This window comes from Eptesicus fuscus, chromosome 17, assembly GCF_027574615.1.
Source record: "Eptesicus fuscus isolate TK198812 chromosome 17, DD_ASM_mEF_20220401, whole genome shotgun sequence".
Lineage (NCBI taxonomy): Eukaryota > Metazoa > Chordata > Mammalia > Chiroptera > Vespertilionidae > Eptesicus > Eptesicus fuscus.
Genome location: NC_072489.1, coordinates 58,799,422 through 58,826,383, shown reverse-complemented (window position 1 = coordinate 58,826,383; position 26,962 = coordinate 58,799,422). Strand labels below are relative to the sequence as shown.

General features: G+C 57.8%; 1 protein-coding gene across 1 annotated transcript in view; it reads left to right on the top strand.

Moving 5' to 3' along the window:
* The window catches only part of DOCK1 (dedicator of cytokinesis 1), a 305,731-nt gene that overhangs the window by 214,314 nt on the left and 64,455 nt on the right, over positions 1 to 26,962 (top strand). The window contains exon 29 of the mRNA XM_054728710.1: positions 2,145 to 2,239. Coding sequence (XP_054584685.1) covers positions 2,145 to 2,239 — 95 coding nt within the window. The remainder of the gene's footprint in view (positions 1 to 2,144; positions 2,240 to 26,962) is intronic.

The following is a 26,962-nucleotide window of genomic DNA, read 5'->3' as shown; positions in this document are numbered from 1 at the left end:
TGGAGCGCGACTGAGGCGAGCCCAGGACACCGAGGGAGGCAGCGGGTCACGGCTGAGCAGCTTGTAGGCTGTCGCTGCTGAGAGAGAGAGAGGGCTGGCAGTGCCACTGCGTGCTCGAGTGGTCCGTGGCACACTGACTATGCAGAGGTGGTCAGGAGTTCTTTTATTTGCTAAATTACACTGAGTGGCCAGGTCATTATGATCTCCGAAGGCATAATAATCTGGCCACTCAGTGTGTGTGTGTGTGTGTGTGTGTGTGTGTGTGTGTATTAGAGGCCCGGTGCATGAATTCGTGCATGGGTGGGGTCCGGCCAGCCTGGCCAGGGGGAGGGGACATGGGCGGTTGGCCGGCCTGCCTGCTGGTCGAACTCCTGGTCGAGGGGACAATTTGCATATTAGCCTTTTATTCTATAGGATAAACACGGAGTGGCCAGATTATTATGTGTTCAGAGATCATCATCATCTGGCCACTCAGTGTATATAAGGAAAGAGAATGGACAATAAGATCCCATATTCAACTGGGTAGGTGCCTGTTGATAATGAGAAATGGATGTAGAGTAAATATAAGAATTATTTTTTTATATATATAAGAGAGTATGGGAGAGGGAGAAAGAGAAACATCAATGATGAGAGAGAATCATGGATCGGCTGCCTCCTGCACACCCCCTACTGGGAATCAAGCCCGCAACCCGGGCACGTGCCCTTGACCAGGAATAGAACCATGACCTCCTGGTTCATAGGTCGACACTCAACCACTGAGCCACACCGGCCGGGCACGATAAGAACTATTAATAATAACAACCTTCATGTTATGTTTGTAAACAGAGTTCTTCTCTAAGCAGAAAGTGTGTGACTACAGATCTGTTATCTTTGGGGACGTCACTCTTTCTGACTATTAGGAAGACATGCCTGGGACTGTTTTCAGCCATGGCTTTGGAAAAGTTACCCCCGACGCGAGGTGCTGAGCAAACGGAAAGATAGAAATAGTTCTCGGTGCCCGGGAAATACATCTGCGTTACTTTTTAGAAAGTTTTCATTCAGCTTCGGAGGACACGGTCATTCATCCTGTGATTACTCAAGGGCACGGTCGGCGCGGTGGATTTCCACCTTGCTCTCGGCGCTGTCTCAGTGTGTCCGTTTTTTTTTTCTTTAATTGTTTAAAATATTACATATATCTTTTTTCCCCCCATTGACCTTTCCCCAGCCTCCCCTACCCCCTGTCGCATGTCCTTATCCCACCTCCCCAGTGTCTTGTGTCCATTGGTTGTGTTATATGCATGCATACAAGTCCTTTGGTCGATCTATTCCCCCCCCCCCCATCCGCTCCCCAACACTCTCCAGCCTTCCTGCTGTAATTTGACAGTCTGTTCGGTGCTTTACTGCCTCTGTGTCTGTCTTTTTGTTCTTTATTTTCCATAAATGAGTGAGATCATGTGGTATTTTTCTTTCATTGCCTGGCTTATTTCACTTAGCATAATGTTCTTCAGGTCCATCCATGCTGCTGCAAATGATGAGAATTCCTTCTTTTTTATGGCAGCGTAGTATTCCATTGTGTAGATGTACCATAGTTTTCTAATCCATTCATCTGCTGATGGGCACTTAGGCTGTTTCCAAATCTCAGCTATGGTGAATTGTGCTGCTGTGAACATAGGGGTGCATATATCCTTTCTGATTGGTGTTTCTAGTTTCTTGGGATATATTCCTAGAAGTGGGATCACTGGGTCAAATGGGAGTTCCATCTTTTAACTTTTAAGGAAACTCCATACTGTTTTCCACAGTGGCTGCACCAGTCTGCATTCCCACCAGCAGTGCACGAGGGTTCCTTTTTCTCCGCATCCTCGCCAGCACTTGTCGTTTGTTGATTTGTTGATGATAGCCATTCTGACAGGTGTGAGATGGTAACGCGTTGTCGTTTTGATTTCATCTCTCGGATGATTAGTGACTTTGAGCATGTTTTCATGTGTCTCTTGGCCTTCCTTCTGTCTTCTTTCGAAAAGATTCTATTTAGGTCTGTTGCCCATTTTTTTATTGGATCACTTATCTTCCTTTTGTTAAGTTGTATGAGTTCCCTGTAGATGTTGGAGATTAAGCCTTTATCGGTGATGACATTGGCAGATATGTTCAGTGTGTCCCTTTTCTTTCAGGACTTCCTGATGGAAACCTTCATCATGTTCAAGAACCTCATTGGGAAGAACGTGTACCCGTTCGACTGGGTGATCATGAACATGATGCAGAACAAGTGAGTACCCCGAGCGGGGCTCCCTGCTCCAGGCGCCCCGTCTGTGTCTCAGGGGTCCGGTGTTGCCTGGTCACCATGGACCCTCCTCACGGTACCCGTGGTCCCCCTTCTGTGACCAAATACTGGAGGCTGGGGGTTCCCTTATGCCAAGACGGGGCTTCGGTACGAAGAACCTGGGCTCTGCCCCCCGGAGAGAAGCAAACCTGAGCAGGAGCCCCCCTCCCCTTGTCCAGGGCAGAGAGGTGCCATTTGCCGTCCAGCTTTAACCTCCTTTGTTTGTTGCCCAGAGCGATTCTCAGCTCTCTGCCGGGTTTGGGAAAGGTGTTAGCCTTTTATGTATTTCAGCTTCAAAAAAGTCATGAGCATCTTCTTCATGCTCATTAAGCCCGTGTGTCACCTCCGCGTTGGTTACTCTCCAGCCCCTGGGTTTTTAATTCCTGAAAGCAGCAGCGGCGTCCCCTGGGTCCTCCATCACATGTGACTTCCGGAAGGAATGGCCGGTTACCCGCCCTCTTCCTTCTGTCTTATTGCGTTGTTAGGGCGGCCGCTGGGATTCGCAGGCGGCGTGGTTGTGAGGAGTGACCCAGAGGGAGGTTGTGTGCGTTTGATCTAGGTTCCCTCCGTGGCCAACACTTGATAAAACCACAGCCCCAGCCCCCAACCAGAGCGATGACGCTCGTGCAGCCCACGGCCACTCCGTTTCCCCCGCGTTCCTGGCCTCGTACGTGGCCCGTGTTCTCGCCTCGATCACCGTGGAGACCGTTTCTGTCACCACACAGGCCCCCTCGCTGTCCGTGTATAGCACACGCTCCTCTCCTCCCCCCCTCCCCCTCCCCAGTCCCCGGCAACCACCAATTTCTTCTTCCTTTACACCATTTTGTCATTTTGAAATTTCATCCCCAGGGAGTTCCCTGTGGGGTAGGTGACGTGATTCTCTGGAGGTGCAGGTGGGTTGTTGTGGGGAAGGTGTTCCCTTTGTCGCCTGCGGTCTGTCCCGTGGGGTGGAGGTACCGCCGGGGGTTTAACCCTTGTCCCACCTTGTCCCGAGCTGCTGTGCACATCCCTGTGCAGGTTCTGGGCGGACGCAGGTCTCCGTTTCTCCGGCACAAATGCCCAGGGCGCCGTGTTGGGTTGCACGTCTAGTTTTTTATCGTTTTAATTGACTTGAGAGAGAGAGACATGGACTTGTCATTCCACTTATGTATGCACTAGTGGCTTGATTCTTGTATGTGCCCTGACCGGGAACGGAACCCGGAACCGTGGCATATCAGGTCGCCGCTCTGACCAACCGAACTCCCCGGCTTCTGACTCAGATCTGCGTTTGCCACCACAGCTGCCACGTCGGCGGGGACATTCCCCAAGCCGGCACGACCAGCCAGAGACGCCACGGAGGAGGCCTGTGGACACTGACCGCCGTGTGGGTGGCGACCCTTTCGTTTCCATTTCCCGTCTCGCTGCCCGACATGCTGCCCCCCCCCCCCCCCCCGGGCAAGGGAACACCGTTTGTGCTGAGCAGCTGATTCGCGGGGTGTTGAAGCAGCTTTCCGCCCCGTGGAGCCAGCCACTCAGAGCGTAAAGCCCTCAGGACAGGCGGCGTGCTTGGGCCTCCTGCTCGCCTGCCGCTTCCGAACGAGGCCTTATTTCCCCTTCCCCCCGATGTGCTCATTCTCGGCGACGCCTTTGCGCCCGGGGACACAGGGGGCACCACCTTCGGCTTGGTTTCCGAGCACCAGGCCCTGCCGTGGGGATGTGGCCTGTGATCGGGCCCTCAGTACCCTCGGCAGCGCCTGGGACAGTTGTCAATCACACCCACTTCCCGGATGGGGAAGTGGAGGCATAGAGGTTTGGTAGCCCTCCAGAGACTCACGACTGGGACGTGGTGGGGCCAGTATGACCCCCAGGGCGTCCCCCAGAGCCCGCACCCTGGCTGCCTGTGGCCTCGCCTCTGAGTCTTGAGCGTGACTCATTTCCCGAGGAGAGCGTTCTGTCTGTTCTTAAATCCTACAGTCCTTAGAGCACTTCCCCCAAGATTCACCCCTCTCCCGAGTGACCTTTCCGCATGGAAGTCAAAGCGTTCCCCTGAGCTTTCTGGGCCATCAGAAGTGTCCCGTTCATTTCCGAGCTTTGTGGGGTCCTGCCTACAAGGTCAAGATCTTATTAACATTGAGGTAGAATGATTTCCTTTAGAAATGACGTCGATGTTGGAGAACACTTCCTTTCTTTAAATACTTTGATTGATGTCAGAGAGGAAGGGAGAGGGAGAGGGAGATGGAAACATCAATGATGAGAGAGAATCAATGATCGGCTGCCTCCTGCACGCCCCACACTGCGGATCAAGCCTGCAAGCCGGGCATGCGCCCTGACCGGGAATCCAGCTGTGACCTCCTGGTTCACAGGTCCACGTTCAACCACTGAGCCACGCGGCCGGGCGGAGAGCACTGCTTCTCTGTCACCCTCTCCTTGCCTTGTTGTCTGTGACGAGTAGCTGATACCTTGTGAGCTGCCCGCCGTGCCCGCCCTCCTCCCCGCGGACTGGGAGGCCTCCCGGCCTCCGTAGTGATTCCCGAAGCGTCTGGAGCCTGTACTTGCATCTTCACGGCCCCACTGGACCCGCCATTCTACCACCCACGGCTCAGAAATCGACAGACTCGGCCTCTGTGCCTCAGCTCCGCGTGTGCTTGCTCAGCGTGGTCGCTGCACACGTGCCGTTCCTCCTTGCTCAGTCCCGGGGGGGGGGGGGGGGAGGAGAGGGGGAAATGTAATTAAAGACGTGCCCGTTCCTTCTGCTGCAGCGACTCCTGAAGCGAGAGCCCGAGGCTCAGGGGCTGATAAAGGGCCCCGGACACCCGTCCCTCAGCTGCCCGTTCAGACGGGAGCTGGTCGCCATGGCCGCCGTCAGCTCCGCTCTGGATGTGCGGGGCCCGATGGCGAGGGGACCTTTCAGCTGCGCGCAGTGCGGAGTCCTCAAGCGCGCTGTGTCCTAGCCTCCACGGTGACCTCCCCGGGCAGGCGAGGCCCGCGCCCGGGTGAGATCTCAGGCTGCATGGGAGCCTGCGAGCACGTCGGGGCTGCGTCCATCCTCCGCTCACGCAGGGAGTGTTTCAGCCGGGCTCTGCGGGGGGTGGCGGGCTGCAGGGCGAGCTGCGCCGTGGCTCTCACCCAGCCCCCCGCTGTTCGCAGGGACGAGCCACCACGTGGTTGGGTTTCGATGTCTGTCCGCTAGTCCTGGGCCTGGACCCGTCCCGGGGGGTGTTTGGACACCACTGTCCCTGCGTCGAGTCTTAAGGCACAGGGTGACGGCAGGACAGGAGCCTGAGGTGGGACTGCGCTCGTTCCTGACCTGGAAGAACGCGGTTGTGTCGGCTGCTGGAATCCCAGGGGAGAGAGGCATTGCTGCCCCGGGCAGGGGGCACAGAGGCCGCACCGAGTGTCCTGTTTAGGTTTCCAGAGTTAGACTTTCTCATTCCTCTCGACCGCGTACCACGGAGCAAAACCTCTCCTGCGTTTGTCAGTGCCTCAGGCTCGCACCAGGATTTTAAAACACGTGCCCACCCACCCTCGCTGGTGTGGCTCAGTGCACAGGGCGTTGGCCGGCGGACTGAAAGGTCCCAGGTTCGATTCCGGTCACGGGCACACACCTCGGTTGCAGGTGCCACAGCCCCGGGTGGGGTGTGTACAGGAGGCCACCGACCGACGTGTCTCTCTCACGTCGATGTTCCTCTCTGTCTCTCCCTCTCCCTTCCACGCTCTCTAAAAATCAATGGAAAAATATCCTCGGGGGAGGATTTACAAAAAAAAAAAAAAAAACAAAAGAAATAAAATAAAACGTGTGCCCACGCAGATGCAGATGCCCAGCGGCCGGCATGTGGTCTGTGTCCCGCCCTGTCAGGATGAGACGTAAATGAAATGGACTCTCTTACTCCCTCGGCCATCCCAGCCCGCAGGCGTGAGGACCCCTCGTTTCAACTGCTCCTCCCTCAGTGGAGATTGTGCACCTCCTGCTTGGAGGTCTCTTCCCCGTAAGCTGGGGCCTGAGGGGATCCTGTTGTAACGTGTGGTTTCCATCCAACGCACTTCCGTGCTCGGAATGTTTAACGAGGAAGGAACATAAAAGCGAACATGGGAACCCACAGAGAACGTGACGCTTTGCGGAGGCCAAGGACTCGGAGCTGCCCAGGAGGCAGGGCGAAAGGAGAACGGTGGCCCCGAACGTCCCCCTGGAGGATGGAGGGGATCCCCTCGATTTGTCGTGGGGCACTGAGGATTTAGGGGCCGTGACCCTCTGAAAAGAGGCTGCCCTGGCTGAGGGGTCAGCTGAGACCCCTCCCTTCCCCCAGTGTGTTAGGGGAGACGGAAGGGTCGCTGTGTCATGTTGAGATGCTCAGGGCGCTCCGAGCCCGCTCAGTGGCCGCGGCGGGGTTGGTCCGAAGTGGGCGTGGCCGGAAGCCTAGCCCGTGGATGGCGTGGACTTGGCTGACCTGCCCGGCTAAGTCTGTCCCTCGTTGTGGACCATTTACATATTGGAGGCCACCCATCAAAACTGCCATCGGAATTCACTTTATCTGGAACCACCGTCACCTTACACCTGTCCTTTCAGGCTCTGACATGGCCGCCCGTGCGCAGTGTGGGAGCTCGCGTTCTGTTCATTTCCCGTGTCCGGGGGCTCCTCCCCTTTCTGCTCACGGCCACGTGGAGGCAGCGCGAACGGTCCAGGAAGCTGGTTGTTCGATCGGCAGCATCCTTCATCTCCTTGGACCCCACTCCCCCGCCCCCCTCCCCGTTGGCTTACTTCTCTTCCCTTCCTCCTCCTCCTCTCGCCTCTGGTTCGGGCATCTTTGACCAGAAGGCGCTTCCCTAAATCCATCAATGTTTCCACCACCCTCCCACGCACGGTACATGCTTACACACGCAGAGTCCCACGTGGCTCCTCTCAGCGGTGCATTGGCCAGGCCTGTGCTTTGTCACGGAGCGATGTCTCTCCTTTCCCATAGACGGCAGACTCCGCAGTACCATCCACTGGACGTGTCTGCGCCCGGGATGGCGAGCTCACGGTGTCCCTGCCAATATCCGCTGGGCGTGCAGCCAGGACAGGAGGGCCGAGCCTGAGAGACGGGCTCCACCTTGGAGGAGCCGGGGCCGTGAGGGACGGATCACGCAAATGCCCCGAGGCTCGGAGAGGACAGGTGCGGCGGGCGGGGGACGAGGGGGCGCTGTTTGCAGGTTCTGTACCACGTCCTCGCCAGGGCTGTGGCCCCTCGCATCCGGGATGTACCTTCTGCTCTGGGATGGGAGAGAGCAGGTGAGGGTCTTGCTTCCTGGGACCAGCCCTCAGGGCCAGGGCCCCCGCACAGCCTGACGATGGGCCAGGCAGGGCGGACCGCGGTTTCCTGCAGCCCCCCTCATCCCCACGAAGCACCCCTCTGTGGCCACGCAGCCGAAACCACGGCGCACCGAGAGCATCGGGCTCCAGAGACCCCCGCGTTACTTATTCTCCGCGTCTTTTTTCCCCTTTCTTTGAAGCCTGGGGTGTTAGTGGATGTTGTTGCTTTCAATTTGCTTTTTTTTTTTTTAATCCTCACCCGAGGATGTTTTTCCATTGATTTTTAAAGAGAGGGAAACAGAGAGAAACATCAGTGGGAGAGGAACACATTGATTGCTTGACTCCTGCACACGCCCCAACCAGGGCCCAGGCTGGGGAGGAGCCTGCAACCGAGGTACGTGCCCTTGACTGGAATTGAACCCGGGGCCCATCAGGCCGCAGTTGGTTTATTTTTTAAATTTGCCGGCTTCCCGTTGAGGTTTCCCATAGCCAACGGCTTGAAGGTGTCAAGCGCGCCTCCGGGCAGCTGTGACATCTATACCGCCCCAGGGCTACCGGCCGAGCACCGGAAGGAAAGGATATGTGGTTCTGGAGCGAAGAAACCGGGATTCCAATCAGGATGATGGAAACATGCCGAGTGAACCTTTCCCTGGAGCTCAGCCCCCTGCGTCTGCCCGGCTCATAGGCGTCTAATTCCGCTTTCCTCCCTACGCCTCTGCCCGGACGCTGGCCTCCCGGAGCTGTTCTGTGGCTCAGACCCGGGTCCCAGGCACGCGGCTGGGCCCACCCTGGCTGCAGGGGGCGCATTTCTGGCTGGTCCCCGAAGAGTCCAGGACGTGTCCCCCTGCGGCGGAGCTGTGTCCCGAGGCCCCGGGACCTCCATGTCAGCCTGGATTTGGACCTAGAGATGGCCCTGGGCCCCACGCGGAGCCAAACCCACGCACGGAGCTTCGCCATCGTGGGAGCCCCCTCATCCTGCTGGTGTTTTCACAGACTGGCTAGTGCAGTTACGGGGTCACGCCTGCTTCTGGTCCTTGCTTCCTAATTCAGCCTGGCCTGACGTCCAAACAGAGAATCCCAGGTCTCTCCCGGTCCTTTATAACCCACGCCTCTCAGAGCGTCGGGATTGCACGCAGTCGGCTGTATCCAAACGGCCTCCGATTTAATTCCGGGTGAAGCCTCCCATGCTCCCGGGAGGCAGCGACGAGGAGCTCTTCAGGCCTCTCGGGGGCCTGCTCTGCGGGAAGGTGTGGAAGGGCCACGTGTGTCTAAGGATTCCCCTCCGAGGGGCGCACACACCTCGCCTTGCAACACCTCCTCGCTGGCACTCGATGCTGGAGGCCCTCCTCCCCTCCGTGGGGGATGGAGCCACGCGCCTCTCCATCTGATGCGCGGACAGCTCCTCAATGCAAAGCAAACGGGGTACAGAGAGCATCGGGTACAGGTGATTGAGATGGGGCTGCTCTCCAGGTCCTTCCGGGTTCAATGTCCCAGCAGCGCTCCTGGGCTCGGGGGAAGCTGAGCACAGAGGACCCTCTGCTGTTGTGCGGGTCCAGATAAAAAAATAACACAACAGCATCCAGGATGCTGCTACCTTCAGCCCCACATCCAGGACGGCTCCTGCCACAGAGGATCTTTCGACTCAAAATGCCAGTGGTACCCAGACTTGATGGATGGAGACACTGAGTCTCCGGGATGCTCGGTAATGAATAGAAATATATGCACTCATTACAGCGACCCTGTTATGTTTAGTCCCACATTTCTCAGCGACGGGTCCCTGTCACGTGACCCCAGCAAAGACAGCAGAGCTTAAAACAAACAGCCGCCGCCGTGCCCCGAAGCAGCCAGGGCTGCGCTGCCAGGGCTGGTGCCTGGGGATCAGGGGCTGTTTGCCCCGAGACCCTGCCAGGGCTTCCCCCTCCCAGCAGCGCCCTGTGGGCGTGGCTCAGGCTCGCGAGGTGACAGGGAGGACACTGAGGAAGCACCTGGCAGGGCGGACGCTGAGGAAGGCATCAGCGGGGTAGTTTCCGGGGGGAATGCGCTTTCTCTTTTATGGTTCAGCATGTAGGTGAGATCACACAGCACGTGTCTTCCTCTGACTTAGCCTCACGCCCTCAGGATTCAGAGGAGGTAGCACATGTCGATTTCCTTCTTTATCGTGACCCAATAGTATTCCAGTGTGTATGTGTTCTTGGACCATTCATTCTTTTTTTAAAAAAATATATTTTATTGATTTTTTTACGGAGAGGAAGGGAGAGGGATAGAGAGCTAGAAACATCGATGAGGGAGAAACATCGATCAGCTGCCTCCTGCACACCCCCCACTGGGGATGTGCCCACAACCAAGGTACATGCCCTTGACCGGAATCGAACCTGGGACCCTTCAGTCCGCAGGCCGACGCTCCGTCCACTGACCCAAACGGTTAGGGCGGCCCATTCATTCTTGACATTGAAAATTTTTATTTGAAAAACAATTGTTTAGATCTGTGAAGACTCTAACAGATGGATACTAGACTTATCAGGGCGATCACTTTGTAAGTTACACGAATGTCTAATTGCCGTTGTATGTTTGGAACTCATATAATATTGTATGTCAACTATAATGGAACCATTTTAACTAATGGAATAAAAAACAAAAAGGAAAAAGGACTCCTGCAGAAAGAAGCCACGTGGATTCCCGCCGATGAACTTGCTGTCGTGCACGGCGGCCGCCCTTCTAGGGAGGCGGAGCGCTCCGTGTGGAAACGCCACTAAATGCGGGTTTGGAAATGAAATCATCCGGAAGACGGACCGGGGCGTCACCCCTTGTCTGCCGCGCTCCTGCTGCGGTCTGGATGCGGGGTTGGAAATGAAGTTGCAGATTTTGTCTCCGTCTTCAGGAACGCCTGACAGGGGAAGACTGAAGATTGAAAAAATTTGCATACGTAGTGCGTGTGCAGAGCCAAAGAGAGAGAGTATTATTGCTCCGTGTGATGTCTCCACGGATCCGTGTTGACAGGATGGTGACATCACCTGTCCATTCTGACTGAGATAAGACACACCTGTGTGTTCCTTGCTGCGTGTCGGTGGCATTCTGTAGATTTGGGCGTGGCCCTGGGATGCTACTAGGATGCGGAATCGCTTCTTATTGTCTCAGGGGCTGCTCATTGCCGGTGACTCCGCCCAGCACACAGTAGGTGCTCATCAAAGCGTGGCTGCGTGACTGCCTGACGTGCAGAGTGACTCTCCAGGGGGATTGGTCTCTAGTACGCAGCCCCCTGAGGGAGTACCTGTCCCAGTTCTTCCCAGGAATGAAGGACAGTCATCCTCGTTACGTCTGGGTCCAGGCAGCGGGCATTCCAGATGTGGGTGCACGATGAACAAGGGACCCCTTGTTCCCTTCAAGACCGTTAGCCAGAGCGGTCCTTCCCGGGAGGCTGCCCTGCATTTAGCACGAAACCCGCATTTAGCACGGAGCTCCGCGGGCACGCGCGGGAGGGCTGCGCCGCGGGGAGGCCGCTGCCCGCCGAGCCGGCGTCTCCCCTCTCCCGGTGACCTTTCCCGTCCGACTGCGGGAGGCTTGTCCTCGGTGCTCGCCTGTCACGTCCCCAGCGCTGCGCGTCCGTCCAGCTGCAGATTATGTTGTAACGTGCAGTATTTGGTGCTACGCTGCCGTGGGGTGATTTCGGAGGAAAAGGAACTCTGACAGCTTGGTCTTTGCAGTTCAGTGAATTCTAATGGTTCCAAACAAAATCCACCCCAGAGGCCGCTCCCACGCCGCCGTGTCTGAGCCGCTGGGCGCCCGGCGCCGCGTGCCAACCCAGTGGCCCCTGCCTGCACGTCCCATACCCGGCTCCGAGGAGGGCGAGCTGGGTGCGATGCTGATGTTTGTGGCTGTGAACATGAACCGTCCCCAGAAGGGGAAGGCATCTTCAGCTGTCTGACCCTCTAAGCCAGGCGTCCTCAAACTACGGCCCGCGGGCCACATGCGGGTGTTTTTGCCGTTTTGTTTTTTTACTTCAAAATAAGCTATGTGCAGTGTGCATAGGAATTTGGTCATAGTTTTTTTTTAAACTATAGTCCGGCCCTCCAACGGTCTGAGGGACAGTGAACTGGCCCCCTGTTTAAAGAGTTTGAGGACCCCTGGTCTAGGCAGCTTTAAAAGACATTTTTTTTTTATTGACTTCAGAGAGGAAGGAAGAGGGGGAGGGGGAAGGGGAGGGAAAGGGAGAGGGGGAGGGGGAAGGGGAGGGAGAGGGAGAAGGAGAGGAAGGGGAGGGAGAGGGAGAGGGAGAGGGAGAGGGAGAGGGAGAGGGAGAGGGAGAGCGAGAGGGAGAGGGAGAGAGAGAAACATCAATGATGAAAGAGAATCATCCATCGGCTGCCTCCTGCACGCCCCAACACTGGGATGGAGCCCACAACCCGGGCATGTGCCCTGACCAGGAATCGAACCGTGACCTCCTGGTGTTTAGGTTGAAGCTGAGCCACGCCGGCCGGGCAGCTCTGTAAACGTCCATGTTCCTCTGTTCGTCGTCGCAGAAAGTACCTTTTTCCCGTCTGGCCTGACTTGCCGTCGCATCCTCAACGTGGGGCATCCTGGGATTCAGAGGTTGGGAGAGGAGGTCGGGGAGCCCCTCGGTCTCCCCGTTTCTGTGATGAGACTTGGCAGCCATTTCTTCTCTCCTCTTTGTTGGTCACCGGGTGGAGGTCAGGAACGGGACGTAAGTGCTGGTCCCGTGATGACCTCCCCAAGGTCGTTAAGGTGAGGTCACTTCGTAGGTGAAGTGGCCTGTGTGCTTTGGGGCTGGACAGGCCAGGGGTCAAAACGCCCCTGGCAGTTGAGGCCGGGGGTGGGGGCGGGTGGACTCCCAGGCCCGTGTGGAGGAACGGCAGCCTGGAAGGATGCGGATGGTGTGTGCCCAGTGCCGGGGGGCGAGCCGCACTCCTCCAACACGAAGGGCGGCTGGGGGCCTGGAGATCCGGTGCCCACGGGGCTCAGGCCTCTCTCCTGGGTCGGTCAGGGTGGCCTTGCAGGAGAGGCTGCCGGGCCCTCCGCATCGAGCTGCTCCAGGCCAGGGAGCCGGTGGGCGGATGGAGATGACTCCACGGCGTGGACACGGACACGAAGCGTTGTGGCTCAGAGGTGTCCCCTCCCCTGAAACGCACCGGCCCTGAACCACCTGCCTGGGCTGGAATGACTGTGTATTGGGAGAACAGGGCCTCCTGCTCCCTGACGCAGGGGCATCGGCTACCCGCCTCTGGTCCTGGCAGCGAGGGCGATGGGGACAGGGTCCAGCCACTGCTGCGCGGCCAGCTCTGAGGCTCCGGGATGCCGCTCCCTGTATCTTCAGGGTCCATCCCATCGTGGTCCTGAGCAGCCAGCTCTGAGGGTCCGGGGTGCCGCTCCCTGCATCCTTGGGGTCCATCCCATCATGGTCCTGAGCGGCCAGCTCTGAGGGTCCGGGGTGCCGCTCCCTGTGTCCTCGGGGTCCATCCCATCGTGGTCCTGAGCGGCCAGCTCTGAGGGTCCGGGGTGCCGCTCCCTGTGTCCTCGGGGTCCATCCCATCGTGGTCCTGAGCGGCCAGCTCTGAGGGTCCGGGGTGCCGCTCCCTGTATCTTCAGAGTCCATCCCATCATGGTCCTGAGCGGCCAGCTCTGAGGGTCCGGGGTGCCGCTCCCTGTGTCCTCGGGGTCCATCCCATCGTGGTCCTGAGCGGCCAGCTCTGAGGCTCCGGGGTGCCGCTCCCTGTGTCCTTGGGGTCCATCCCATCGTGGTCCTGAGCGGCCAGCTCTGAGGCTCCGGGGTGCTGCTCCCTGCATCCTCAGGGTCCATCCCATCGTGGTCCTGAACGGCCAGCTCTGAGGGTCCGGGGTGCCGCTCCCTGCATCCTTGGGGTCCATCCCATCGTGGTCCTGAGCGGCCAGCTCTGAGGGTCCGGGGTGCCGCTCCCTGTATCTTCAGGGTCCATCCCATCGTGGTCCTGAGCGGCCAGCTCTGAGGCTCCGGGGTGTTGTTCCCTGTATCTTCAGGGTCCATCCCATCGTGGTCCTGAGCGGCCAGCTCTGAGGCTCCGGGATGCCGCTCCCTGCATCCTCGGGGTCCATCCCATCGTGGTCCTGAGCGGCCAGCGTCGAGGCTCCGGGGTGCCGCTCCCTGCGTCCCCAGGGTGCCTCCCACTATGGTCTTCCCGGGGTGAATGAGGCCCCATCCTCCGCCTGCTCCCACGTCCTTTCGTCTGACAGTGTTGGTGTCACTGAGCCTGAGCGCCCTGGCACCCCAGGTGACAGTGGATCGAGGGAGCCAGACGCACGCTGGCCGGGCCCCAGGGGAGATTCCTGGTGCTGCAGGCCGGGGGTCACCTGCCGCTCAGCCTGCAGGGCCATGGGCCCGTGGGTGGAGAAAGGAAACCCTGATGCGGGGTCCTGTTGAGTTACAGAGCTGGGGCGGGTCTCAGCCAGAAACCTGTCCACTGCTTCACACGGTGCTTTTCCTGGAAAAATCAAAACCAAAGCAGCCGGGAGACAGCTGAGAAGGGATCCTCGAAGAGAGCACGTTCCTAACGTGCCCGGTGTCCCCGGAGACCCGGAGAGAAAGAGCTGCAGACAGACAGGAGAGAAGCTTTTATCTTCACCGCGTGCAGCGTCTTTCCCCCGGTGAGAGCCTCGGGCCCAGACCTGCGTGCTTCTGTGTGACCCGTGACGTGAGAGAGGCCACTGCCCATTTCACGGGCGTGGAGTGGGGAGTGCGTGTGCCTTCCTGCCTCACATCGGTGTGGGGGGTCAGTGAGAGGTGACTGTGGGACGGGCATGGTTCCGCAGACACGGAATGAAGCTGGGTACGGGATGGATGCCCGACCCCCCTGCACCTTTCTGTAAATCTGTTCTTAGATGTCACTTCCTTTAACGTGTTTTAGGAAATGAACGTGGCAGGTTGGCACTGAGGATCCTGCGGAGACTCTGATGGGAGGCTGATGGGCCAGGTGGCCACCGACACCCGGGCTCCAGTAGAGGCTCTCCGGGGGCCAGGGCGGGGGCGTGGCAGGGAGCTTAGCGGAAGCCTGTGCCAACGGGAGGGCCAGGGAGGAGCTTCGGCATAATCTGGGCAAGAGCCGCTGTGGCCACTGGGGCAGGAGGAGGACTTGAGGAATGTTTGGGGCAGGGCCAGAGGGCCTTGTGACACTGTGTGTCTAGAGCAGTGGTCGGCAAACTGCGGCTCACGAGCCACATGCAGCTCGCGAGCCGCGGTTTGCCGCTCTGTTGGCTAATGAGTTTGCCGACCGCTGGCCTAGACTCTCGATTCCAATAATTACAGGCTGTTGTTGTTCCTTGTGATTAAGCCCTTATCCCAGTGGTCGGCAAACTCATTAGTCAACAGAGCCGCAGTTTGCCGACCGCTGGTCTAGAGGGAAAGAGACGGAGCCGTAGAGGAAAGTCTTTAGATGTTTGACTTGAGCCAAACGCGGTTGGTGGAATGGCTAACGAGATGGAGCCTTGTGTTTGGGCGGGGGGTTATTCACGAACTCCGCGTTGTCCTCGTTCAGTGTTCCTCCATCTTTCCTGTCACCCTGCTAAGAAGATGGATCAAACTACATTTACGTTGAGTGGAGAGGAGACATTAAATGCTAAGAAAGTAGACTGTGTGGGCCGGGGTGAGCTCTATAGGGCCATGGGCCCGTGGAATGTGGAGAATGTTCTCTGAGCCCCAGAGAATGGTCTTCACCCCCGTCCGGGAGACACTGCCCCGTGGATGAGGTGCCTGGCAGATAGCGAGATAAAGAGATTCAAGAGGAGTTCAGAGCAAAGGTGAGGTGAGGAGGTACACTCTGGGGTGTTCCTAGCATTTAGCTGACGCTAATGAGGCCCCTGGAGGAGAGAGTGGCTGCAGAAGGGGAGGCACCAGGCTGAAGCCCGGGTGCTCTCAGATTTAGGGACTTAACCAGGGACAGGGGGCCCCCCAAGGAGCCCACACGTGGCCAGTAGCAGGAGACAAGTCGGGAAAGCGAGACGGCGCGGCATGGCAAGGGGAGGACGTGGAAGGTAACGGAGAAGCGGCCAGAGGCTCTGGCCACATGGAGGTCACTGCTGGTGGCCACCAGAGCCGTGTCCCTGGTGTGGCCGAGGTGGAAACCAGCCCGGAGGGGACCCGGAGGGAATGCGACACACCGGACGTGGGCACCTCCCGTGGGATCCGGTGCTGCCGCGTCTGAGGAGTGGTGTCTGGAGGCAGGCGTGACTCAGACGGGGGTTGATGTGTGTGTGGTGGATACAGAGCGTGGAGGAAGCCATCTGGCGGAGAGAGAGCAGGCGAGTGGTCATGGGAGCGTGGAGGCGGCGAGGGGGAGCGGTGAGGCCCAGGGCGGAAGGGAAGGGTAGGAACACGGACAGTGGGGCACGGTCACAGGAGAGGAGACAGAGCGTGGGTGCAGACGTCAGCACGGGTGTCGATGTCGGGGTCGGCTGATGAGGAAAACTGGTGTCTTCCTAGTTTCTCACCCACGTATGAAGCAGGGCCATTAGCAAGAAGGTGTTCGGGGAAGGGTCGATGGTAGACCGTATGGATGTGATGTCCGAATGGTTCCGCCTGCACCCCGCGCCCTGCTCACACGCTCTCGGGGCGCAGACCGAGCTGAGGGCCCCGCAGCACGTGCCTCCCTCTTACGTAAAGCCCGGGAGACGCCTCCCAGCCAGTTGCGTCGGAAAGGGTACGTTGCTTTAAATAACTCCTGTGAGATCATCCTGCTGTGAACATTTCTAGATGGATCTTGTCTTTTAAGCCCCAACAAACCCTATTAGCCATGAAAACCCTCTGGTCTCTCAAAATAGCCTCTTCCAGCTCCTCCCCCCACGGCGCCAGGGCTGTGCGGCTGGGGCGAGGCTGGGAGGGATGGCGAGGCTGGGAGGGGTGGCGAGGCTGGGAGGGGTGGCGAGGCTGGGAGGGGGTGGCGAGGCTGGGAGGGGTGGCGAGGCTGGAGGGGTGGCGAGGCTGGGGGGGTGGGGGCTGGGGGAGATGGCGGGGGAGCAGGAGCCGGGCCCACTGGGCAGGACCAGCGTCCGGCCACGGTCGTTCTGCTGCTGTCCCGGTTCCGGGGCTGCCCACGCGCGGGCTCGCAGCGGGGGGCCTTCCAGTGGAGAAACGGGGTGCATTCAGTATCTGCTTGCAGGCACCCGGGCCGCCTCCTGCTTCTCCGTCTCCTGGCTGTGAGCTCCGTGCTGCCTGGGTGTCTTCCATACCATGCGCCCTGAGGTTCCTCTCCTGCCGCTTCGGTGTAGAAATTTCCAGAAGGCTGTGGTCCTGCTCCTTCTCTCGCACCCTGTTCCTCCCGCCGCCTTCCTTACCTCCCCGTTCTTAGGACCACAGAGCAGAGGCCAGGAGCCCTCGGGCGGGTGGAGCTTCTGGGGCCGAGCTTCCTTGTCCGGCCCCAGAAAGCTGGGAGGCAGCGCGCATTTTGAGATCCAAATTGTCCCACGTCATGGCCGTCGCTCTGTGGTCTCCGTGAGGCCTTGACTTCCCAGCTTCTCTGTCCCAAATGCACGCGGGATGGAGCTCCCACGTGGGAAGCGATGTGGATGTGGACGAGTTCCGACTGCCGGCGCCCCCTCTCTGTTCCTCCGTGACCTGAGACGGCATCCCTGTGCCCGCAAGCAGCCGGCGAGGGGGCCCTGTGCGCGGACAGCACGTGGCCTGGGTGTGTCTGATCATGTATGGGTGTGTCTGATCATGTATGGGTGTGTCTGATCATGTATGGATGTGTCTGGTGCGTCTCGTCTCTGCGGTCCGGGCGGCCGCGACAAAGGGGTCCCTGTCAGCTGGGGGTCCAGGGCCGCTCGTTTGGAGCATAATCCGTGGCCGTTTTAGTGCCGCGTCGTGGTCAGACGGTGACTTCCTTTACCAAGTGTTCCCCCGCGGAGTTCCCCTTAAGCGTCCACGTTTTTTTTAACATAGAATTACGGCGCGTTTCACAGGGCATCGCCCTCACCCTTTCCCCACGCCCTGGTCCCAGCCGCTCCCGGCACCTGGGAAAGGGGAGGCCCGCGTGAGGGGGCTCCCTCGGCCGTGACAGCTGCTGGGGCCCCGTTGGCTGTCCGCTCGCTGTTCCGACAGCACGTAGCTTCCCTCCGGGCACGCGGCCTCAGAGACGTGGGCCAGAGCCCTGGCTGCGGAGGGGAGCTCCACGGGGGAGCGAGGGGCTCGCAGGAGACGTGCAGAGCGCGTCCCCACAGAGCGGTCAGCGCTGCGTCCGTGGCCTGAGGGGCTGAGAACGGGGGTGTCTGTTCTTTCCCCTCCTTTTTTTTTTTTTGCCAAGCCACGGAAAAATCAAGAATATGTTCAGCTTTTCACCCACAATATTGTCTCCATGCGTAGAACAGCCCGAAGGAAATGAAGATTGGTCCGCCCCCCGGTCCACAGCCTAGTCCTTACGTGAGTGACGCACCGACAGTTTGGTTGGGCCAGCGGCCCCGCTGGACTTGACAGCAGAGCCTCACTCACAGGTTCCCATTGGGCGCCTGTCTGTTGTAAAGAACTGCCCGCCGCCTTGTCTGGTTTGGGCCGGAGCCGTGTCCGTTTCCCACGCGGCTGGAGCGGAGGCACCGGGTGGGGCTTTGCGGCCCCAACACGGCTTCGTTTTCAAATTGAAAAGCGGATTCCGTTCATAACCTTCCAGACGCAAATGCACGAGTCTGCGGCGTCCCTCACACGCGTCGCCGGTGCCATCACCGGTAGGAAGGTAGCAGGCGAGAGGGGTGAGCGCGTCGAGCCCTGGCCCTGCGGACCGTGGTGGCCCCGGGCGGCTCTGCGGCTTGTTGGGAAGACGAGGCACAGTTCAGTGTGCGCGCCCGGCGGGCCGCGTGTGTCCCGGGACAGCGTCGAGCCTCCACCCTCCGGAGGGACGTGGGCGGTATCATCCCAGAAAGGGTGGGGAAGTCCCGCATCTGCCAGGGAACGGTAGCCGGCGCTGCCCAGGCTGCCACGGCCCTGGACGGAGTGACCCCTGCCTCGTGGCTCGGTGCCCCCTGGCATTGCGGACGAGGGACCCGGACGGCCTGTGGCAGCAAGGGCTGGCAGAAGACAGCCCGCTCCTCCCGGGCCCTGCCTTCTCCTCCCTGGGAGGGCTGCCGATTTGAGCAGGACCCCGGGGAGACAGTCGGAGTTCGGACCAGCAGGGGTGACAGGGCACCCTCTCGGTGGCAGAGGGCGCGTCCCTGCGGGATTAGACTGTGGAAGGCACTGCAGCTGCCAGCGTGGGGTCGTGCCTCTCCCTCTGTCTCCGGGGAGAGGTCCTGTCCGGGAAGGATGGAGGCCGCCCAGGTTGCCCGCCGGGCTGGGGAGGGAATGAGGTGCGGGTGCAGGAAGCATCCGCTCAGTGGATCTGGGAGTCGGGCTGGGAAGGGGTGGGTATGGTTGGCAGGAGCCAGGGCCGACCTGTGACTTGGCGGAGTGCACAGCCCCTGCCAGGGCCTCGTTAGGAACCTGTGTCCGGTGTGTGTTTCTCTTGGCTTCCTCCGCGGCATCACTCCGGCAGCGACCTGTGCCTTTACCCGCGCTCGTCCCCACGTCTCCCGCAGCCTGACAGCAGGCCCTGTTCTGGTTACAGCCGCTCGTCCTTTCTGAGGGCAGACCTTTATTTTTTTAGGCAACAAAACACACACAGAAGAAATCTCTGTAGTGACAGGGGGGACCTGTCAGAGGGGAGCACGGGGCTCGTGGGTTTGCCGGCCGCTCGGTCATCCTTTCCTGCCGCGACCTCAGGACACGTGCGTGGGAAGCGCTCGCCGTCGGGGCTGTGTCCCGTGAGCTTACAGCATCCTCGGGGAGCAGGGTGTCCGTGGGACGTGTTTGGCCCGGACGCCGAGCGTGGCTGGGTCTGTGTTGGGCTGCGGTGCCCTTGGCCGAGGCCCTGAAGGTCACTGACAGCAGCACGGGGGCTGCTCGCTGCCTTGAATGCGTGCGTTCCTTCTCCCGGCCGTGCTCTGGGACGGACCCACCTGCGATTCCTCGGCCAAGGGCAGAGGTCGCTGGAAGCTCACGGTCAGTCAAGGGAGGGATGTGTGTCTGCCTTGCGGCCAAGCAGCCGGGGAGGTCGGAGCAAAGCTCTCCGCGTGGGCTGAGCCCAGGTGTGCGGCCTCGACCTGGCTTCTCACCACGGAGGTTGCAGACGCCTCCAGGAGGCATATAACCTGCTCCCCAACTCCTGGAGCATCGAGTGGGAAAAGTCCGTGTAATCCTGCACATCCACCGGTTTTCTCCATTCAGTTCGTCTTTTCACGCGTATATTTCACTTTCTTATAACCCTGGTATTTTCTGTCATCGGGCCACTGCCTTTTTCACGTGCCCATCTGTCACAGACGCTTCTCCGTGGTACTACACATTTGCGTCACCAGCCTCCTCATTGGCTGCCACAGAAGCCGCGGTGGCCCGCCCGCGCCGTCTCGTGCTGGCGCCTGCCGCTCGCTCTCGAGTTGTAGCTCGTGTAGGAGACACCGCGGTGGGCGGCTGCATCACACGGCTCCGTGTTTGGATTATCTCCTCGGATCCGCTCCCAGAAGTGGGATTACCGGGGCTCGGCACATATTGTCGGATTGCTTTCCGAACGGGTTTGACGGGTGTCGCTGCGCCGTTGCCAGAATTCAGTATTATCTTGTTAAGAGTTGTGTTCATTTCACAGGCGAAACGTTGCCTTATTTTGTTTATATTTGCATTTTTTTTACCATTTGCTGCATTCCGTCATTTTCCTTTTCCTTCTAACCGTTTCTGTTTTGTAAACTGTTCACATCCTTGGCCTGTTGATCTGTTCGCTTCTAGTGTTTTTTCATGAGAATTTTACTAACATTTTCACGCAGGGTTCATATTAACCCATTTAAAATTTCTAAGCACATTTTCCCCGTGGTGTTTGCTATCTCATTAGGTTATGTGATTTTTTTTTTAAAGTTTGTTTTTGTTAATTCACATACAACATTTTAACTTCTCGAATCTCCCCGCCTTTTCCTCTGTCATTCTCCAGAGTCCCATCCTTCACCCACAAGTTTGATGTTCAATTCCAGATTTTAGTTTCTGTTACCATTTTATATTTACATTCTTAGTTTCATCTGGAATTTGACTTTCTGTGCTCTGTGTAGCTGAATCGATTTTTAAATTGGACTCGCTATCACACACCACTTATTAAAGAACCCTCTGTGGCTTAAAACACGACGCTTTCCCCGGTGCACCGTGGCTGGCCATTTCTGGGCAGCGTGTGTGGTCAGCGGGACCATCGTGTCTTCCTGGGCCGGGACCGCGTTGCTGTAACCGCTGCTGCGCGAGCGTGTGTTCCGCTGTCTGGTCGCCGCTGGGCTCCCTCCTCCGTGTATCCGTGACTTGTCTTTCCTGAGCTAGCCCCGCGCTCCACCAGATGAAATTTCCATCCTCCGATCAAGTCTCCCGTGGAATGATCATGTTCCCTCCCGACGGGATTCGCGTTAGGGAAGAGTTGAGACAGGCACGTCTCGGGGCGCTGGGCTGCGTCCGCGTGGGTTTCGTTCATTTGCAGAGGAAACCGTGTTCCCGTGGACGCCATCGGGAGGTGCAAAGCAAGTGGCTCATCACCCACAGGTGACCTTGCCGACAGTTTGAGGTAGACCCTCCGGTCATGTGCCGTTCCCCTCCCCCTCGGGGCCCCACAGACACTTCCGTCGTATCTCTTAAAAGTAAGGACTTTCTCACACAGTGGTCGGCAAACTCACTAGTCAACAGAGCCAAATATCAACAGGACAACGATTGAAATTTCTTTAGAGAGCCAAATTTTTTAAACTTAAACTTCTTCTAATGCCACTTCTTCAAAATAGACTGGCCCAGGCCGTGGTATTTTGTGGAAGAGCCACACTCAAGGGGCCAAAGAGCCGCATGTGGCTCGCGAGCCGCAGTTTGCCGATCACGGTTCTAACACCACCCGAGGGTGTCACCAGACCTTAGAAACCTGGTCCTACAGGTATTTCTAGACATCACTGCACTCGGTAGCTAGACAAGGCACAAATGCTGCATTTCGTTCTTATGTTTAGCCAGTTCCTTGTCATCGTAGGTTCCACCGTCCACGTGTTCTAACCTCACGATGCGTGGCTCGCAGACAGGGCGGTGCGTGGCCTGCGGGAGCCTGCACTTCCGGTGTTTGCAGGCTGGCTCCCCGTGGGGTGAGCTGGGGCTTCTGTCGGCTGTGTCTGCTGTGAACCGATGAGTCTGCAGATCCCGTGGCCGTAATTTCGGTTGCTCGGTTGGTGGTTGTTGGACCAGAATCGCTCCTACGTGGTCTGGTGTTCTTTCTATTGCATCCCCCCACGGGAAGCACAGCAGGCCCGTGTGTCCGTCTGAGAATGCTGAGGTGGGTAGGGTTTTCACGCGTTGTCCGCACTTACCCATGAACCCCAATGTCATCAAAATAGCGTCGCTTCTCACCTAAGGTTCTATCAGCCGCTGGCGATCATTGACGAGGTCCATTATTTCCGTTGGGGTTGCGGGGTGAATTCCGATTCCGTGGTTCTTTCTGCATGCATTAGCTAGTGTACCTGCTTTCGTGCCGTAGGGAGTTTTTTCACAGCATGCCTGGTGAGCCTGGAGCCGGTTCTCACGGCAAAGGGATAAATGCTCGCCTCCCTCGCTTACCTGTGTTCCAAGCCGTGAGTTGGTTCCCTGGCATCCTGCAAGGGTGACCGATGTGGTGGTTCTTCATTATTATCATCACTCATCCTGCGTCTTAATCTGTCGTCGTCATTATTGTTTTTGTTGCTTAAATTGTCCCATCTTGGGCCCGTTGGACTCTGTCACCTGTACTCCTGGTCACACAGCCCACGTCGTCGTGGGTAATGGTTTGATGTCCCAGGTTGGTCTAGTCCAGTGGTCGGCAAACTGCGGCTCGCGAGCCACATGCGGCTGTTTGGCCCCTTGAGTGTGGCTCTTCCACAAAATACCACGTGTGGGCGCGCACATACAGTGCGATTGAAACTTCGTGGCCCATGCGCAGAAGTCGGTTTTCGGCTCTCAAAAGAAATTGCAGTCGTTGTCCTGTTGATATTTGGCTCTGTTGACTAATGAGTTTGTCCATTTCCTGCTCTAGACCTGGAATTAACCAGTGAACTGGAGTTGCCTTTGGTGGGAGTTGTTTTTAGATCTCGTGCTGGGCAGTAATGGTGCTCATTGCAAGCGAGTTAGTCACGTTTCCTGGCCTTGTAGTGGGCAGAGCTGGGAAATACATTTTCAGTAGAAAAGGCAACAACATGAATCCATATTGGTCTTTCCAATTCCCATGTAGGATTATGGAATTTTCACTTCTCTCCATTTTTTTATTTGTAAGTGAGCATTTCCTCGTAGTCTCTCCAACATATCGTGTTGCCAGACATGCGTTTTTGCCGGTCTGCCCGGTGAGAAAAGGCGTCTCCGTGTCGCTCTATGTGCCCAGGTGTGCGGTGTCTCGTTCATTTGTTGCTGCCCTGCTTGGCTCAGCTCGTGTCTTACTTGTTCCTGCCTCTCTCTCCTTCCCTTTCTCTCTTTTTCCCGGAGCTGTTACTTGTGTGTTAGCCCTTCTATCAGATGACCCATGTCTCTTGAATGTGTCTTTTCTTGAATGTGTCTTTTCCATCCATTTTATGTCTGTATTTTAGTGTAGATGTTTTCTTCTACGATATCTTCAAGTTCTATTTTGTGTTTTTTCTTCTGTCGTGTAACCTGGTAAACCATGCACTGGGTTCTTAATTTCTTACGGAGCTTCCACTTGGTGGTTTTTGCTCATCAGAATCCCTTTAATATCTTTGATGGGCCCGATTCTATCATCTTTTGGGGAGAAGGGAGGCCTTGGTCTGCAGTTATATCTTGTTTCTTGTATGCCTTGCATGGATTTTATTACAATGAATGCCAGAGATCATGGGTTTAAAAAAAAAAAAAGAGTTAATGGAGGATGAGAATTATGTCACCTTACTCCCGTGAGGGTTTACTCTTCCTCGTCATTCCGTATGTTATTGCAATGTGCCTGTTCATACAGCGCAGCCACGCTCCCTTTTCTGTGATATCCAGAGTGGGGACGAAGGTAGTTTCGAGTGGGAAACAATGTTTAATTGCATTTCTTGAACTTTTTATTTTGTGCTAATTTCGGATTGCCGTGCAGCTGTAGGAAATACTAGAGAGATCCCGCGTCCCTTTTCCCCGGCGTCCTCCCGTGGTGACGTCCTGCATGCCGCATCACAGACAGGAAACGGATGTTGCTCCGTCAGATGTGACGCAGATTTCCCTAGTTTCATGCACTCGTCGCTTGTGTGTAGGTGTGTGTATCTAGTTCTGTGCAATGTTGTCACACGTGTAGGGTCGCATGACCAACAGCACAAGCAGGACGCCGACAGCTTCACCACAGGATCCCTGGGGTCCCTTTTCCCGCCGCAGCGGCTCAGCCCTCCTCCCCCGCCTCCCTAAGCCCCGGCCGGCCTCATCTCCTCTCCACTCCGTACCGCCTTCCTTCAGGGAACGTTATGGAGATGGAAGCCTGTAATACGCTCCCTTCCCAGGGTGGCCGTTTCCACTCAGCTTCATTTCCTTGAGAGCCATTCCAGATATTGTATGTATTGAAGGGTGTTTTTTTTTTCCTTTCATTGCTGAGTCCTGTTCCATCGGGTGGAGGTGGCACACTGCGCTAACCACTGGAGAGCACGGCCTGTGCCGGTGGGGCTGTCGAGAATAAAGCCGCTCTGGCCGTGCGCATACAGGTCGCGCACACAGCCGTCCGGGGCTCGGGCAGGTGCCCGAGAGGACGTTTGCTGAGCCACGTGCCCATCGCGGGTTTAGACGTGTAAGAGCCGGAGGCAGGGCGATACGTGGCTGGCGCCGCAGAGGTGCCTCTGGTGGCTGAGCCTCGGCGTCCCCTCCCGCTGCGCCATGGACCCGTCTAGAACCCGAGGCCGCGGGTTTAGGTCGAGGTAGAGGAGATGGGACGCGTCCCCTCCTCCTCTCTGGGGGGCTTCTGAGCCTGATCTGTGCTCCTGTTCGCTCTGCTGGCCTCTGAGCAGAAGTGTGGCTGCTAACACAGGCGACTGAGGACAGCAAAGGTGTCCCTCCCCCACACACACACACTCACACACACACACACACATATACACATACACACACATACACACACACATACACACACATACACACACACATACACACATACACACATATACATACACATACACACACACATACACACACATACACACACACACACACACACAGAGAATCCACTCTCACGGGGCGCTGTGTGGGAAGCCGCGGCCCCTGCGCGGACATGTGGCTCCGAGGACGCCGTGGAGGGGACGGGGGGGGGGGCAGTCTGGTTTCCAGCCGGTTCCTTTGCTCGGAGCCTTTGCGGGGACGGGGACGGTGGGCAGGAGCGCATCCCGCCGCAGGTGCCGCTCCCCCCTCCGAGCGGCGGGAGGCCTGTGAGCGCTGTCAGGCACCGCGGGGAGGAGGCCTTTCGGAGCGAGTTGTCATGACAGCGCACAGTGGGGCAGCCCGGGCAGTGACCGTGCGGGGCTGGGTCACCAGCAGGCTGCGTCGTTCTCTGCATCTCCAGCGCCTGAGCACCCCTGTGGTGGCAAATCTGTTTTACCGAACGGACGCACGGTTACCTCTGGTGTGTACGTTTGCCAGGAACATCCGAAGCACTGCTCTCTGTTGTTGGAGGTTTTTTGTTTGTTTTTATAAATGGAAATGGGAAGCCAATCTTCTTTAAAATACGTTTTTAGTGGTTTTTGAGAGAAAGGAAGGGAGAGGGAGAGAGAGATGGAAATGTCGATGAGAGAGAGAGAGACACCCATCAGCTGCCTCCTGCACACCCCCTACTGGGGATCAAGCCGGCAACGCAGGCACATGCTGTGCCTGGGAATCGAGCCGTGACCGCTCGGTGCGGGAGATATGCTCAGTCCACGGAGCCACACGGGCTGGGCAGCACGGCCCACCATTTACAAAACGGCTCAGACCTCCTCAAACCGCAGGGAAGCCTTTATCACGCCACCGTGATCGCGTCGAGGCGATTGCAGGGAGGGAGGGAGGTCGGGCTCACCTAGAGACTCAGCAAGGACAGGAGGGGCTTGGTGCCCACAGAGCAGGTGGGGGAGGGGCAGTGGATGGACGTTACTAACAGGAGGCTTCCAGGGGCCAACCTGACGGGAGGCTTGCTGAAGGCAGGCCGAGGGCTCAGGCATCGATGGGGGATAGAGGAACTTGAAAGGACGTTGAGGGTGGCGATTCCCTCCGAGCGGACTCAGCGGGGTTCTCGCTAAAACTGGGCCGTGAAGGGCCGGCTGGGGCTGGGGTGGGGGCCAACGGCGAGGCTGAGTCGAGAAGGCGGCTCTGGGAGTGTGGCTAACATTTGGTCAAGGACAGAGCCCTCGTCCGCACCGGAGTTATTCTCCTGGCTCAGCAGTGACTGACATGTGGGTAAGGTGCTGGGCTTAAAACAAAATTTAGTGTAGGACTGTGGTCGGCAAACGGCGGCTCGCGAGCCACATGCGGCTCTTTGGCCCCTTGAGTGTGGCTCTTCCACGAAACACCACGGCCTGGGCGAGTCTATTTTGAAGAAGTGGCGTTAGAAGAAGTTTAAGTTTAAAAAATGCTGCTCTCAAAAGAAATTTCAGTCGTTGTCCTGTTGATGTTTGGCTCTGTTGGCTAATGAGTTTGCCGACCATGGGTGCAGGAGGAGAGAGAGGGATCGTGTCATCGCAGTGCCTCAGCGGGGCCGTGAACAACGCAGGCGGGCTCCGGAGAGCGGGCTCCGGAGAGCGATCATCACGTCACACGCCTGAGCTATGTATAACCGTGTACACCAGTCAGACCACAGTAAAGAAAAACACACAGTGCGGCCTACAGATAGCCAACTGTAACGTCATACACCTGAAACCTATAATAATAAAAGCAGAATATGCTAATTAGACCAGAAGGCCAAACAGTGGAATGACCATCCGGATGACCTTCCAGACGACCATTCGGACCACCACCCGGGACCACGCTATGACACCCACCGGCGCCAGGCCAGCCAAGGCGGGTGCGATGCGATTGGTCGGGGGCCCGGCCATCCCCCCACGATCGCCCCAAAGAGGGAGGCCCAGGCCAAGGACCTGCGGGCTCTGGTGTGTGGGTGGGGCCTCCCTCTGCGAGGGAAGCCCGGGTCCCAGGTGTGGGAGGGAAGCCGGTGCCGGCAGCCGGGGGAAGGAAGGCCTCCTCCTACACGAATTCCATGCATTGGGCCTCTAGTTTTTATATAAATGCATCTTTTTACTTTTCCCTTTTTTGCTTTTTTCCTAAACGTAGGGCTAATGCCGTTTTTGAATGTAGGTCTACTGATTAACCTTCATGGCGTACAGCCATTGAGTTGCATCTGAGGTTTATGTCACGTGGAGGTAGGAGGCGTTCACGTGTGCTGTCTCTCCGG